The sequence below is a fragment of the Chamaea fasciata genome, unplaced genomic scaffold, assembly GCF_029207755.1.
Source record: "Chamaea fasciata isolate MVZ Bird 193981 ecotype frontalis unplaced genomic scaffold, bChaFas1.0.hap1 SCAF_966, whole genome shotgun sequence".
Classification (NCBI taxonomy): Eukaryota; Metazoa; Chordata; class Aves; order Passeriformes; family Sylviidae; genus Chamaea; species Chamaea fasciata.
In genome coordinates, this window is record NW_027095051.1 from 23,793 (window position 1) to 37,383 (window position 13,591).

The following is a 13,591-nucleotide window of genomic DNA, read 5'->3' on the forward strand; positions in this document are numbered from 1 at the left end:
CCTCCCGATTTTATCCGTTTTTTCTCCAAATTTAGAATCGGAAAATCCAATTTTTATCTCTGAAATCCCCCTTTTCCCCGAAATCCCCTTTTTTCCTCCCAAATCTCCGTTTTCTCTATTCTGTACGGCGAAATCTCCGAGCCACCATTTTGTCGCCCTCACACCGCGCCGCCATTTTGTACGGCAAGCCCCGGAGGCCAAACCGCCCCAAAACCTCCCGATTTTATCCGTTTTTTGCCCCAAAGAACGAGTCGGATATTTCCGGTTTTTAATTCTTTTGAATTTTTCAGGATTCCCCCCTCAGCCCAACGTATCTTTCCAGGGTCTTTTCGGGGTGTCTGAGGGCGCGGCCGGAGCGGCCCCGGGGGAGCTCAGCGGGTTTTGAGCGAAGGTTTGCCGGAGAGGGCCTGATTAAACAAACAAAAAAAAACCCCGAAATAAATAAAAATGTAAAAATATCATTCTGGGGAGGGATTCCCCCTCCCCCAAATTTTTTGGGGTTTTTTTTGGGGGTTTTTTTGGTCACCTTTGGCCGCCAGCTGCAGGTGGTTCCGGAGGCGCCGGCGGCGCTGATCGGCCTCGTGCGTGGCCTTGGCCTCGCGCCACTCTGGGAGCCCCCAAATCGGCCCAAATGCACCCAAAAATCAGTCTGGGAGCCCCGGAATCAGTCCGGGGGGCCCGAAATTCATCTGGGGGGGCTCCAAATACCCCGAAATCCACCTGAAGTGCCCCTAAATCCACCCCGAATCCACCCAAAACGCCCAAATTGAATTCAAACGAATTGAAAAAATTCCCCCCAAAATCCCCAAATTTGCTCCAAAATTTCCCCAAAAATTTCCCCCAAAATCCCCCAAATTTTCCCCAAAACCTCCAAAATTCCCCAAAAATCCCCAAAAATCCCAAAAATTTCCCCCCAAATCTCCAAATTTTCACCCCAAACCCCCAAAATTCCCCCCAAACACCCTCAAAACTCCCCCCAAAATCCCAAAAATTTCACCCAAAATTTTGGGATTTCCCCCCAAAACTCAAAAAAATAAAACCCACAAAATTTTTTTCTCCCAAATCCCCAAAAATTTTCCCCAAAATTTGGGGTTTTTTCCCCTGAACCTCCCCAAAAATTCCTCAAATTTCCCCAAAATCTCCAAATTTTCCCTCAAAATTCCCAAATTTTCCCAAAAATTCCCAATTTCCCCCCAAAATTCCCGGGTTTTTTCTCACCTTTTTTCAGCTGTTTGAAGATCCCGCCCTTAGCCGAGGGGGCGTGGCCTGGGGGCGTGACCGGGGGCGTGTCCAAGGGTGGAGCCACGCCCAGTTTGGCGCGGAGGGCGGGGACTCGCAGCAGCCCCGTCTGCAATAGGCTGAAGCTGTTGGACGTCAGCCAATAGGTGAAGACGGCCTGCGGAGGGCGGCCAATCAGCATCGAGGCTGCGCCCACAGGGGGCGGGGCTTGGCGGGGAACTGCCACTCGGAATTGAGGGGGGCGGGGCTTGGCGGGGAACCCGGAAATGGGGAATTTTGGGGGGAAAAAACGCCGAAATTTTTGGCAAAGAAAATTTTGGAGGAAAACCGAAAAGTTTTGGCGGGAAAACGGGAATTTTGGGGGAAAAATCGGGAATTTTGGGGGAAAAACAGGGGGAATTCTGGGAAAAATTGGGGATTTTGGGGGGAAAATGGGAAGTTTTGGGGAAAAAATGAAGAATTTTGGGAAAATGAATGCAATTTGGGGGAAATTTTGGAATTTTGGGGAAAATTTGGGAGTTCCAGGCCAAGAATCGGAGTTTTGAGGGAAAAATCGGGAATTTGAAGGGAAAAATGTGAAATTGTGCAAAAAAATCTGGGAATTCTCAAGGAAAAAACGGGGATTTGAGGAAAAGTTCAGAATTTTGGGGGAAAATTGGGAATTTGGGGGGAAAATCCAGGATTTTGGGGTAAAAATGCTGAAATTTTGGGGGATAAAAAGAATTTAGGAGAAAAACTCGAGGATTTTGGGGAAAAAATCGGGAATTTCAGGGAAAAAAATAGGGAATTTTTAGATAAAATCAGAAATTTCAAGGGAAAATCAAAAATTTTGGGAGAAAATTTGAAATTTGAGGTAAAAAATTGGGAGTTTTGGGAAAAAAATTGGGGAATTTTGGGAGAAAAATGGAGAATTTTGCAGGAAAAGCAACAATTTGGGGGAAGGGAGAATTTTTAGGGAAAAATGGAATTTTTGGGAAAAAATTGGAAATTCAAATGAGAAAATTTAAAGATTAGGGGGAAAAATTGGAAATTTTGAGGAAAAATTAAAAAATTGGGGGAAAAAAGCAGGAATTTTATGGAAAAATTGGGAATTTGGCAAAAACCTTGGGAATTCCCAAGGAAATAAATGGAGATTTTGGGCAAAAAATGAAGAATTTCGGGAAAAATTCGGAATTGTGGGAGAGAATTCAGGGATTTGGGGAAAACCCAGGATTTTGGAGAAAAAAACGGGAATTCTGGGGGGGAAAAATCCCAAATTCCGGGAAAAAATGGGGGATTTTTTGAGGGAAAAATCCAGAATTTGGGGAAAAAAAAATCGGGAATTTTAGGGAAATTGAGAATCAGCCAATCAGCATGGAGGACATGCCCACGGGGGGGCGGGGCTTAGCGGGGAACCCGGAAGTGTCAGAAGAAGGGGGAAAGGGAGGCGGAGTTTGGGGGGAAAACGGGAATTTTGGGGATTCGGGGGCGTGGCCACGAGGATTGAGGGCGGGAGCCCAGAAATGGGAGGCCACGCCCATCCGTGATGCCGCCACGCCCCTTTTAAAGGGACGGAACCTCTTTTGGAGGTGGCCACGCCCACTTTAAAGGGACCACACCCACATTTTACAATGCCATGCCTTTTTAGAGACCACGCCCATCTTTGAGTAACCACGCCCCTTTTAAAACGATCTTTTTGTCGGCCACGCCCATTTTAGAGCACACTCTTAGAAAGCGGCCACACCCCTTTCTTAGAAACCACGCCCCCATTGAAGTGGCCACGCCCATCTTAAAGTGACCCCGCCCCATTCAAAGTGGCCACGCCCCCATCAAAAGCGGCCGCCTCCCGTTTAAAATGGCCACGCCTCCTTTTTAAGGCAGCCCCGCCCCTTTTTAGTGTGACCACGCCCCTCTTAAAGCGACCCCGCCCCTTTTAAAGCGGTCACTCCCCTTTAAAATCGGCCACGCCTCCATTTAAAGCGACGGCAGGTTGTTTTTTAAAAGACCCCGCCCCCTTTCAAGGTGACCACGCCCCTTTGGCGTCGGCCCCGCCCCCTGCCGACGACTCACGGTGGGGAAGTGGAGGATGAAGGGCAGGAAGACGAGGGGGAGGAAGCGCAGGATCTGCCGCACCGGCCCCGCCCCCGGCGCCGCCACGCCCGTCTCCGCCCCCAGCTGCAAGGCAATATGCAAATCAGACACGCCCCTCATTTGCATAGCAAAATCCCCGCCCCCTTTTTTTCCCCCTCTTTTAATCCCTGAAACCCGCCCGAAATCGGGGATTTTCCACTCAAATTTTCGGAGTTTTTAAATGTTTTTTTTTCACCGAATTTCCGGGTTTTCCTCCCGGCCACGCCCAGCCCCAAGCCCCGCCCACCCAAGAGCCTCCAAACCCTTTTTTTTCCCCCCTCCCAAAATTTTTTTTTGCTCCTCTCTCCAAATTTTCCTTTTTTCCCTCCCCCGCGTTTAAATTTTTCTCACCCGAATCAGAATTTTTATTTTTTTTACCCAAATTCTCCAATTTTATTTTTTTTGCCCCAAAATCCCCATTTTTTTCCCCCAAATTTCCAGTTTGGAAATTCCCCAAACCCTCCGATTTTTCCTTCGAAAATTCCCATTTCCTCCCTCTAAAAAAATCCCAATTTTTCCACTTAAAACGTGATTTTTTTCACCCAAAAATTCCATTTTTTTACCCAAAATCCCCGTTTTTTACCCCAAATCTGAATTTCCCTTCCAAAATTCACTTTTTGCACTTAAAACCTCCAATTTTTGACCTAAAACCTCTGGTTTTCCTTCCTAAAAACACCATTTTCCCCCTAAAATCCCAATTTTTTGCCCAAAATCTTCACTTTTCGCCCCAAAACCAAATTTTTCCTTCTAAAATCCACATTTCCCCCCAAAAATTGTCATTTTTCCACTAAAATCCTCCATTTTCTTACCTATAAACTCCAGTTTTTCTCCCCCAAATTGTCATTTTTGCCCAAATTCCCCATTTTCCCCCAAAACCTCAATTTTCAACCGACAACCCCAATTTCCTTCTCTAAAATTCACTTTTTTCCTCCTAAAATCCCCATTTTTCCCCCTAAAATCCCAATTTTTTGCCCAAATTCTCCATTTCTTACCCCAAACCCCAACTTCCCCTCCCAACCTATTTTCCCCCCAAATTCCTCATTTTTCCCCCCTAAAATCCCCATTCTTCCCCCTAAAATTCCCATTTTTCTTCCTAAAACCTCCACTTTTCCCCTAAAATCCCAATTTTTTGCCCAAATTCTCCATTTCTTTCCCCAAACCCCCATTTTCCCTTCTAAAACCCACATTTTCCACATAAAATCATCATTTTTTGACCTAAAATCTCCATTTTTTCTACCGTAAACCTCCAATTTTCCCCCTAAAATCCCCATTTTTCTTCCTAAAACCTCCATTTTCCCCTAAAATCCCAATTTTTTGCCCAAAATCTCCATTTTTTGCCCCAAACCCCCAACTTCCCCTTCCAAAATCCACCTTTTCCCCCAAAACCTGTCATTTTCCCCCCTAAAATCCCCATTTTTCCCCCGAAAATCCCCATTTCTCCACCTCAAACCTCCATTTTTTTCACCCCAAAATCCCAATTTTTTTGCCCAAATTCTCCATTTCTTACCCCAAACCCCAACTTCCCCTCCCAACCTGTTTCCCCCCCAAATCCCTCATTCTTCCCCCCTAAAATCCCCATTTTTCCCCCTAAAATCCCCCATTTTCCCCCTAAAATCCCCATTTTCCCCCCGAAAAACCCCATTTTTTCCCCCCCCCGACCCCGAATTTTTGCCCGAAATCGCCGTTTTTCCACCCAAACCTCGAGCACGAGCCAGGTGGAGGCGGTGACCAGCACGGGCAGCACGTAGAAGGGGTCGGGGGCGGCCAAATCGGGGAACCAGGCCAGGCCGCCGCGGAGGAGCCCGGGGACGGGCGCGGCCGCCAGGCCCTGCAGCGCCAGGAAGAAGGAGACAAAAAGGGGGGTCTAGGACCCCCCGCGTCGGCATTGCCGAAAAAAACTCCGGAGCGTTCGCGGCACGTTGAGGGGATTTTTTTTTCCCGATTTTTTTCGGGTTTCCAACCCGATTTTTTAGGATTTTTTCTCAATTTTTTAAAATTTCCACCCCGATTTTTTTGGATTTTTTTCCCCAATTTTTTTCAGATTTCCACCTCAATTTCTGGGATTTTTTCCCGATTTTTTTCAGAATTTCATCCCAAATCTTTTGGGATTTTTTCCCCAATTTTTTAAAATTTCCACCCCGATTTTTCAGGAGTTTTTCCAAATTTTTTAAAATTTCCAAACCAATTTTTTAGAATTTTTCCCCAATTTTTAAAATTTCACCCTGAATTTCTGGGGATTTTTCAGGATTTTTTTTCAGATTTCCACCCCAATTTCTCAGGATTTCCCCCCAATTTTTTAAAAATTTCCGCCTCAATTTCTCGGATTTTCCCCCAATTTTTTTCAGATTTCCACCTGAATTTTTTGCGATTTTCCCCCAATTTTTTTCAGATTTCCACCCCAATTTTTCAGGATTTTTCCCCCAATTTTTTTCAGATTTCCACCCGAATTTTTTGCGATTTTTCCCCAACTTTTTTCAGATTTCCACCCCAATTCTTCAGGATTTTTTTCCAATTTTATTCAGATTTCCACCTGAATTTTTAGGATTTTTTCCCCCAATTTTTTAAAATTTCTACCTCAATTTCTCGGGATTTTTTCCTAATTTTTTTCAGAATTTTATCCCAAATTTTTCGGGATTTTTTCCCAATTTTTTAAAATTTCCACCCCGATTTTTCATGATTTTTTCCCAATATTTTAAAATTTCCACCCCAATTTTTCAGGTTTTTTCCCAATTATTTTCAGAATTTCATCCTAAATTTTTTAAGATATTTTTCCCTATTTTTTCAAATTTCTGCTTGAATTTTTTGGAGTTTTTTCCCAACTTTTTTCAGATTTCCACCCCCATTTTTTGGGGCTTTTCCCCAATTTTTTAAAATTTCCACTCCAATTTTTCAGGATTTTTTCCCCAATTTTTTTCAGATTTCCACCCCCAATTTTTCAGGATTTTTCCCCAATTTTTTAAAATTCCCACCCCAATTTTTTGGGATTTTGTCCCAATTTTTTAAAATTTCCACCTCCAGTTTTTGGGATTTTTTTCCCGATTTTTTCAGGATTTCCTCCCGAAATTTTTCCCAATTTTTTTCAGATTTCCACCCCAATTTTTTGAGACTTTTTCCCAATTTTTCTCAAATTTCCACCCAAATTTTTTTAGAATTTTTTTCCCATTGTTTTTCAGATTTCCACCCCAACATTTTTTTACTCCTTCCCCAATTTTTTAAAATTTCCACCCCGATTTTTTGGGATTTTTGCCGATTTTTTCAGAATTTCCTCCCGAATTTTTCAAGATTTTTTCCCAACTTTTTTCAGATTTCCACCTGAATTTTTTATCATTTTTTCCCAATTTTTTTCAGATTCCCACCCCATTTTTCCGTATTTTCCCCCCGATTTTTCCGTATTTTCTCCCGATTTTTTCACGATTTCCTCCCCAATTTCTTTTCCCGCCACTCCCCCAATATTTTCCGGGATTAGATCCCGAATTTTTTGGGATCGATCCCGGAGATTTTCCGGACGTTTCCCCCGCCCCCTCACCTGCACCAGGGGCACGAGGAATCCCCGCAGCGGGTTCACGTCGTGACGTCGTTGGTACGCCGCCAGCTCCGAGTACGCCAGCGCCACTGGGGGGCGGGGAAAGGGGCGTGGTCAGCACCCAAAGGGGCGTGGCCAACCCGAAACAGGCGTGGCCATCTTATAAGGCAACGTGGCTATCCCAAAAAGGGGCGTGGCCAACAAAGAATGGGCGTTTACGGCAAAAAAGGGGCTCGGTTTGATAAAAGTGGGCGTGGCCAGCCAGTAAGGAGGCGTGGCTATGCTAAAAGAGGGGCGTGGTTAACAAAAAGGGGCGGGTCTGGGAAAAAAGGGGCGTGGTTAGGCTAAAAGCGGGAATACCCCAATAAAAAGAGGCGTGGTCAGGCCAAAAGGGGCGTGCTTAGAGGAAATGTAGGCGTGGTCAACTCAAAAGGGGGGCGAGATCACAAAAAGGGGCGTGGTCAACAAAGCATGGGCGTGTCTGGATAAAAGAGGAGCTTCATTAAACAAAAAGTGGGCGTGACCAGCTGGAAAAAGGGGCGTGGCTTGAAAGAAGACACGGTCAGCCCCCAAAGGGGGCGTGGCTCATAAACAATTGGGCGCAAACAGTAGAAAATGGGCGTGGCCACATAAAAAGGGGGCGTGGTCCCTTTAAGGGAAAGCTGTGCCCAAGAGGGGCAAAGCTCGTGGGAAAATGGGCGTGGTCAGACCAAAATGGCCACACCCCCCCAAAAAAGTGGGTGTGGCCGGCCAAAAAGGGGGCGGGGTAAAGAAAAAATGGGCGTGGCATAGTTCTTTCAACCCCTTCTTTTGTCTCAAAACCCTCCAAAGTTCAGGCCACGCCCACAAATTTTAAGCCACGCCCACACCCCTTTAAGCCACGCCCACAACCCTCAAACCACGCCCCCTCACTCCCAATTTCCTACGTTTTAACCCCTTTTTTTGACCTTTTTTCACCCAAATTTCGCGGCCACGCCCCAACCCTTAAGCCACACCCACAGGCATAAGCCACGCCCCCCTCGTTTCCCGTTTTCCCGGATTTTAACCCCATTTTTTTCCCGGCTTTTTTTGTCATCCAAATTCCCCCCCCCCATCATTAACCCCAATTCCGCGGCCACGCCCACTAAACCCCGGAACCACGCCCACAACCCTTAAACCACGCCCACAACCAGCGAGCCACGCCCCCTAGCCCCTTCTTTAAACTGTTCTTTGAGGTTTTTTCGCCCAAATTTCGCCCCCAACCCCCCGGGTTTTTATGCCCCGCCCACCCTGGTTAGGATCCGCCCCCCTGCGGGCCTCGGCCAATCGCTGGGAGAGCTTCTGGAGGTGGGGCAGGTGGCGGGAGAGGCGGGCGGCCTCGCGCTGGCCCCGCAGCACCAGCGGCAGCAGCAGCACCCGGGCGCCCACCGTCCCTGCGGGGAGAAAAAAAGGGAAAAAAAATCAAAATTCGGTAAAATTTAATTTTGGCCACCGGGTTTCTTCCTAAAAGTTCGCGATTTTCTTCAATTTCGGGCGGAAAAAATCTTGATTTTTTCCCAGAATTTCTTACCCCCCAAAAAATCTCGATTTTCTCCAATTTCCTGTAAAAAATCTCAATTTTTAACCAAAATTTCTTCCCCTCAAAAAAATCTCAATTTTCTTGATTTTTTTGCAAAAAATTCGCGATTTTTTTCCCAAATTTCTGCCCCAAAAAATCCTGATTTTTTCAATTTCCCGCAAACAAAATCTCAATTTTTAAACCAAAATTTCTTTCCCCAAAAGTCTCAATTTTCTTGAATTTTTTGCCAAAAATTCTCAATTTTTTCCCCAAATTTCTTCCCCCAAAAAATCTCAATTTTCTTTGTTTTTCTACAAAAAAATCTCGATTTTTTCCCCCAAATTTCTTCCCCCCAAAAATCTCGAATTTTGTTCCCCAAATTTTTTTCCTAAAAATTCTCAATTTTCTTCAACTTCCTGCAAAAAAACTCAATTTTTTTCCCAAATTTCTTCCCCCAAAAATTTCAATTTCTTCGAATTCATTGCAAAAAAAATCTCGATTTTTTCCCCAAATTTCTTCACCAAAAATCTCGAGTGCTTTCAATTTCCTGCAGGAAAGATCCCAATTTTTTTCCAAATTTCCCAAAAAAACTCAATTTATTTGAATTTTTTTCAAAAAATTCTCAATTTTTCTGCCCCAAATTTCTTCTCTCAAAAAAATCTCGATTTTTTCCCCCCAAATTTCTTCCCCAAAAGCCTCAATTTCCTGCAAAAAAATCTTTTTTCCTCAAAATTTTTCCCGAAAATTTAAATTTTCTTCAATTTCCTGTCAAACCTAAATTTTCCCGCCAAATTTCTTCCCCCCCCAAAAATCTCAATTTCCTTGAGTTTTTTTACAAAAAAACTCAATTTTTCCCCGCAAATTCCTCCCCAAAATCCCAAATTTTCATGAAAATCTCTTTAAAAGTATCGATTTTTTTGCAAATCCCAGATTTTTCTCAAATTATCCCCAATTTTTCCCCAATTTTTCCCCCAAAACCTCAATTTTTCCACCCAAAACCCCAAATTTTCCCCAGTTTTTCCCAAAAAATCCCAATTTTTCTCTGTTTTCCCAAAAAATCCCCTAAAATCCCCTATTTTTCCCCACAAATCCCAAATTTTCCCCCAAATCCCAAATTTCCCCAATTTTCCCCCCAAAACCCCCAAATTTCCCCAATTTTCCCTGAAAAATCCCCTAAAAAATCCCAATTTTTACCCCCCAAATCCCAAATTTTCCCCAATTTTCCCCCCAACCCCAAATTTTCCCCAATTTTCCCCAAAAAATCCCAAATTTTCCCCAAGTTTTCCCCCCAAACCCCCAAATTTTCCCCCCCAAATCCCATTTTTTCCCCAGTTTTATCCAAAAAACCCCAAATTTCCCCCTAAAACCCCCAAATTTCCCCAATTTTCCCCGAAAAATCCTCTAAAAATCCCAAATTTTCCCCCCAAATCCCAAATTTCCCCCACAAATCCCAAATTTTCCCCAATTTTTCCCCAAAAATCCCCTAAAACCCCCAATTTTTTCCCCAAACCCCCATATCTTCCCCCCCAAGCCCCCAAATTTTCCCCCCAAATCCCAAATTTTCCCCAATTCTCCCCCCAAAACCCCCAAATTTCCCAAAAAAAAATCCCCTAAAAACCCCAAATTTTCCCCCCAAACCCCCAAATTTCCCCCCCAAATCCCAGTTTTTTCCCCCATTTTCCCCCAAAAATCCCCAAATTTCCCCAAATTTCCCTGAAAAATCCTCTAAAAATCCCAAATTTTCCCCCAAACCCCCAAATTTTCCCCCCAAATCCCAAATTTTCTCCAATTTTCCCCCAAAAACTCCCAAATTTCCCCCCGAAATCCCAAATTTCCCCAATTTTCCCCCCAAAACCCCCAAATTTCCCCAATTTTCCCCCAAAAATCCCCTAAAAATCCCAAATTTCCCCCCCAAACCCCCAAATTTCCCCTCCAAATCCCAAATTTTCCCCAATTTTCCCCCAAAAATCCCCTAAAAATCCCAATTTTTCCCCCCCAAATCCCAAATTTTCCCCAATTTTTTCCCCCGATTTCCCCATTTCCCCCCCGACCGCCCGCGTCCCCCCCGGCGCGCGCCCCACCTGCGGCGATGGCGCCCCACCAGGGCAGGCCCAGGTCCAGGTGCAGGAACTCCAGCAGGTTCTGGATCAGCCCCACGGGGGTGAAGCCCCCCAGGCCCAGCTCCTCCAGCCGCGGCTCCCCCAAATTGGGGGAAATTCCTGAAAATTCCTGGAATTCCGGGGGTGGGGAGAGAGGAGGAGGCTGGGGAGGGAAAAAAAAAACGGGGGGGGGAAAAAAAATGGAGAAAATTCGGGAGATTCTGGTAAAAAAATCACAAAATTCGAGGGGAAAAACTCCAAATTTGACCTCAAAAATCCCAACTTCACCAAATCCTCGAAATTTGACCCGAAAACGACTGAAATTTGAACAAAAAAAAACCGCAAAATTTGACCCCAAAAATTCCAATTGCACCAAAATCCCCAAAATTTGAACAAAAAAACCCCCCAAAATTCGACCCCAAAAACCCCCAAATCTGGAAAAACCCCCGAATTTGACCCCAAAACTCCGAAATTTGACCCCAAAACCCCCAAAATTCGACCCAAAAACCCCCAAAATCTGAACTAAAAAAACCCCCAAATTTGAACAAAAAAACCCCAAAATTTGACTCCAAAAATCCCAATTTTACCAAAAGCCCCAAATTTTGACCCAAAACCCCCCAAAATTCGACCCAAAAAACCCCAAAATTTTAACCAAAAAACCCCAAAATTTGACCCCAAAAATCCCAATTTCACCAAAATCCCCAAATTTTGACGCCAAAAAACCCCAAAATTTGACCCAAAATTTGGCCCAAAAAACCCCCCAAAAACCTCACCTCGACCTTTGACCCCGGGCTCTCCAAATTGGGGGAAATTCCTGGAATTTCTTCAGGTGTTGGGGCTGGGGGAGGGGCTGGGGGCTGGGGAGAGACACGAATGGGGGAAAAGGGGGAAAATTGGGAGTTTGAGGAGAAAAACCCCAAAATTTGAGGCAAAAATTTGACCCAAAATTATCAAAATTTGACCCAAAATTATCAAAATTTGACCCAAAATTATCAAAATTCGATCCAAAATTTGACCCAAAAGAACCAAAATTTGCCCTAAAGTTTGACCCAAAACACCAAAATTAGATGCAAAATTTGACCCAAAACTATCAAAATTTGACCCAAAATTTGACGCAAAACTATCAAAATTTGACCCAAAATTATCAAAATTTGACCCAAAGTTTGACCGAAAATTATCAAAATTTGCCCCAAAAGAACCAAAATTTGCCCCAAAACTTGACCCAAAATTCTCAAAATTTGACCCAAAATTTGACCCAAAATTATCAAAATTTGATCCAAAATTTGACCCAAAATTTGACCCAAAATTTGACCCAAAGTTTGACCCAGAATTATCAAAATTTGATCCAAAATTTGACCCAAAACAACCAAAATTAGACGCAAAATTTGACCCCAAATTATCAAAATTTGACCCAAAATTTGACCCAAAATTATCAAAATTTGACCCAAAGTTTGACCAAAAATTATCAAAATTTGACCCAAAAGAACCAAAATTTGCCCCAAAACTTGACCCAAAATTACCAAAATTTGACTCAAAATTTGACCCAAAATCATCAAAATTTGATCCAAAATTTGACCCAAAATTTGACCCAAAATTTGACCCAAAATTATCAAAACTTGATCCAAAATTTGACTCAGAATTATCAAAATTTGACTCAAAATTTGCCCCAAAAGAACCAAAATTTGCCCCAAAACTTGACCCAAAATAACCAAAATTTGACCCAAAATTCCCAAAATTTGACCCCAAAACACCCAAAATTTGACAAAAAAAAATCTCAAATTTGACCTCGAAACACCCAATTCACCAGAAATCTCCGAAATTTGACCCAAAATCCCCAAATTTTGACCCAAAATCCCCAAAATTCGACTCAACCCCCCCCAAAATTTAGGGGGTTCAAATTTGACCCAAAATCTCCGAATCTGACCCCAAAAATTTCCCTCCAAAATTTCCCCCCAAAAACTCCAAATTTGGCCAATTTCCCTCAAATTTGGACCAAAATCTCCAAAATTTTTCCCCCAAAATCCCAATTTTTCCCCATTTTTCCCCCAAAATCCCCAATTTTCCCTCCCAAGACCCCGAATTCTCACTTCAACCCCCCCAAATTATCCGATTTTCCCCAAAATATCCAATTTTCCCCCCAAAATCCCAGATTTCCTCCCAAAAATCCCGATTTGTCCCTAAAATCCCGATTTTTTCCCCCCAAAATCCTGAATTTTCCCCCCAAATATCAAATTTTTTCCCCAAAAATCTCCAATTTTCACCCCTAAAATCCCAATTTCCCCCCAAAAATCCCAATTTTTCCAACTTTCCCCCCCAAATCCCAGATTTTTAGCCCCAAATCCCGATTTTCCCCCCCAAACCCTCCAATTTTTCCCCAAATTCCTCCCCCAAAATCCCAATTTCCCTCCTCAGCACCCAAAATTTTCGCTTAAACCCCCTCGAAAAAAACTCCCCTTTCCCCCCTAAAATCCCGGATTTCCCCCCAAATCCCGATTTTTTTCCCCCCAAATCCCCATTTTCCCCCTTTTTTCCCCCAAAATCCCAACTTTTCCCCTCACGAACCCTTCGATTTCCCCTCACCTGCCCCGCGGCGCCCGCCGCTCCCCTCACGGCTCCGCGGCACCACACGGGACCCCGAAACCTCTGCGGGAAAAAATAAAAAAAAACCCCCAAAAAAACCCCTTTTGTGAAGATTTCGACGTCCTCACCCGCTAAAAAATAAACAAAAAACTACGAAAAGAAATTAAAATAAATGAAAAGGAATGAAAGCAAAGCGCGTTTTGCCCACCTGAGCCCTGAGGGCGCCGAGCAGCGGCCGCACCGCCGCCATCATGGCGGCCTGAGGGGGAAAGGGGGAGAAGGGCGGGGCTTAGGCGCGGAGGGGGCGTGTCCGCCCAAACCGCGCCCGCCGATTGGTCGGATCCGGCGGCGCGCGCGCTTCAGCATAAAAGGCGGGCAGCGCCATGCCGAGTGAGGGCGGCCCGCAGAGGGGCGTGGCCACAACCGCGCGGCGGGAAGGGATCGGCCAATGGGAGCGCGAATCGCCGGCGACGTCACCGCGAGGGAAGCCACGCCCAGTCTCCC

General features: G+C 44.5%; 1 protein-coding gene across 2 annotated transcripts; it reads right to left on the reverse strand.

Moving 5' to 3' along the window:
• Positions 1-221: 221 nt before the first annotated feature.
• On the reverse strand, positions 222-13,349 carry LOC136306080 (mitochondrial inner membrane protein OXA1L-like). 2 transcript variants are annotated; one of them, XM_066209426.1, is made up of 11 exons: positions 13,296-13,349; positions 13,088-13,150; positions 11,281-11,364; positions 10,490-10,670; positions 8,140-8,283; positions 6,875-6,960; positions 5,048-5,212; positions 3,289-3,393; positions 1,219-1,396; positions 527-607; positions 222-407 (listed from the first exon to the last, which is right to left on the reverse strand). In XM_066209426.1, the coding sequence occupies exons 1-11, from the start codon at positions 13,338-13,340 to the stop codon at positions 301-303; spliced, it is 1,239 nt and encodes a 412-aa protein (XP_066065523.1). In that variant the 5' UTR covers positions 13,341-13,349; the 3' UTR covers positions 222-300. The 2 variants fall into 2 exon arrangements, 1 of the variants encoding a protein (XP_066065523.1); XR_010725502.1 differs by having other exon boundaries at positions 392-407; positions 527-649.
• Between the last annotated feature and the right edge of the window lie 242 nt (positions 13,350-13,591).

Excerpts from the sequence above, each read along its gene's own strand:
- LOC136306080 (XM_066209426.1), bottom strand. The coding sequence starts at position 13,340 with ATGATGGCGGCGGTGCGGCCGCTGCTCGGCGCCCTCAGGGCTCAG. Across the intron at positions 8,284-10,489 it reads GTGGGGCGCCATCGCCGCAG|GGACGGTGGGCGCCCGGGTG; the intron begins GTGGGGCGCGCG and ends TTCTCCCCGCAG. Across the intron at positions 608-1,218 it reads CTTCAAACAGCTGAAAAAAG|AGTGGCGCGAGGCCAAGGCC; the intron begins GTGAGAAAAAAC and ends GGGGGCTCCCAG.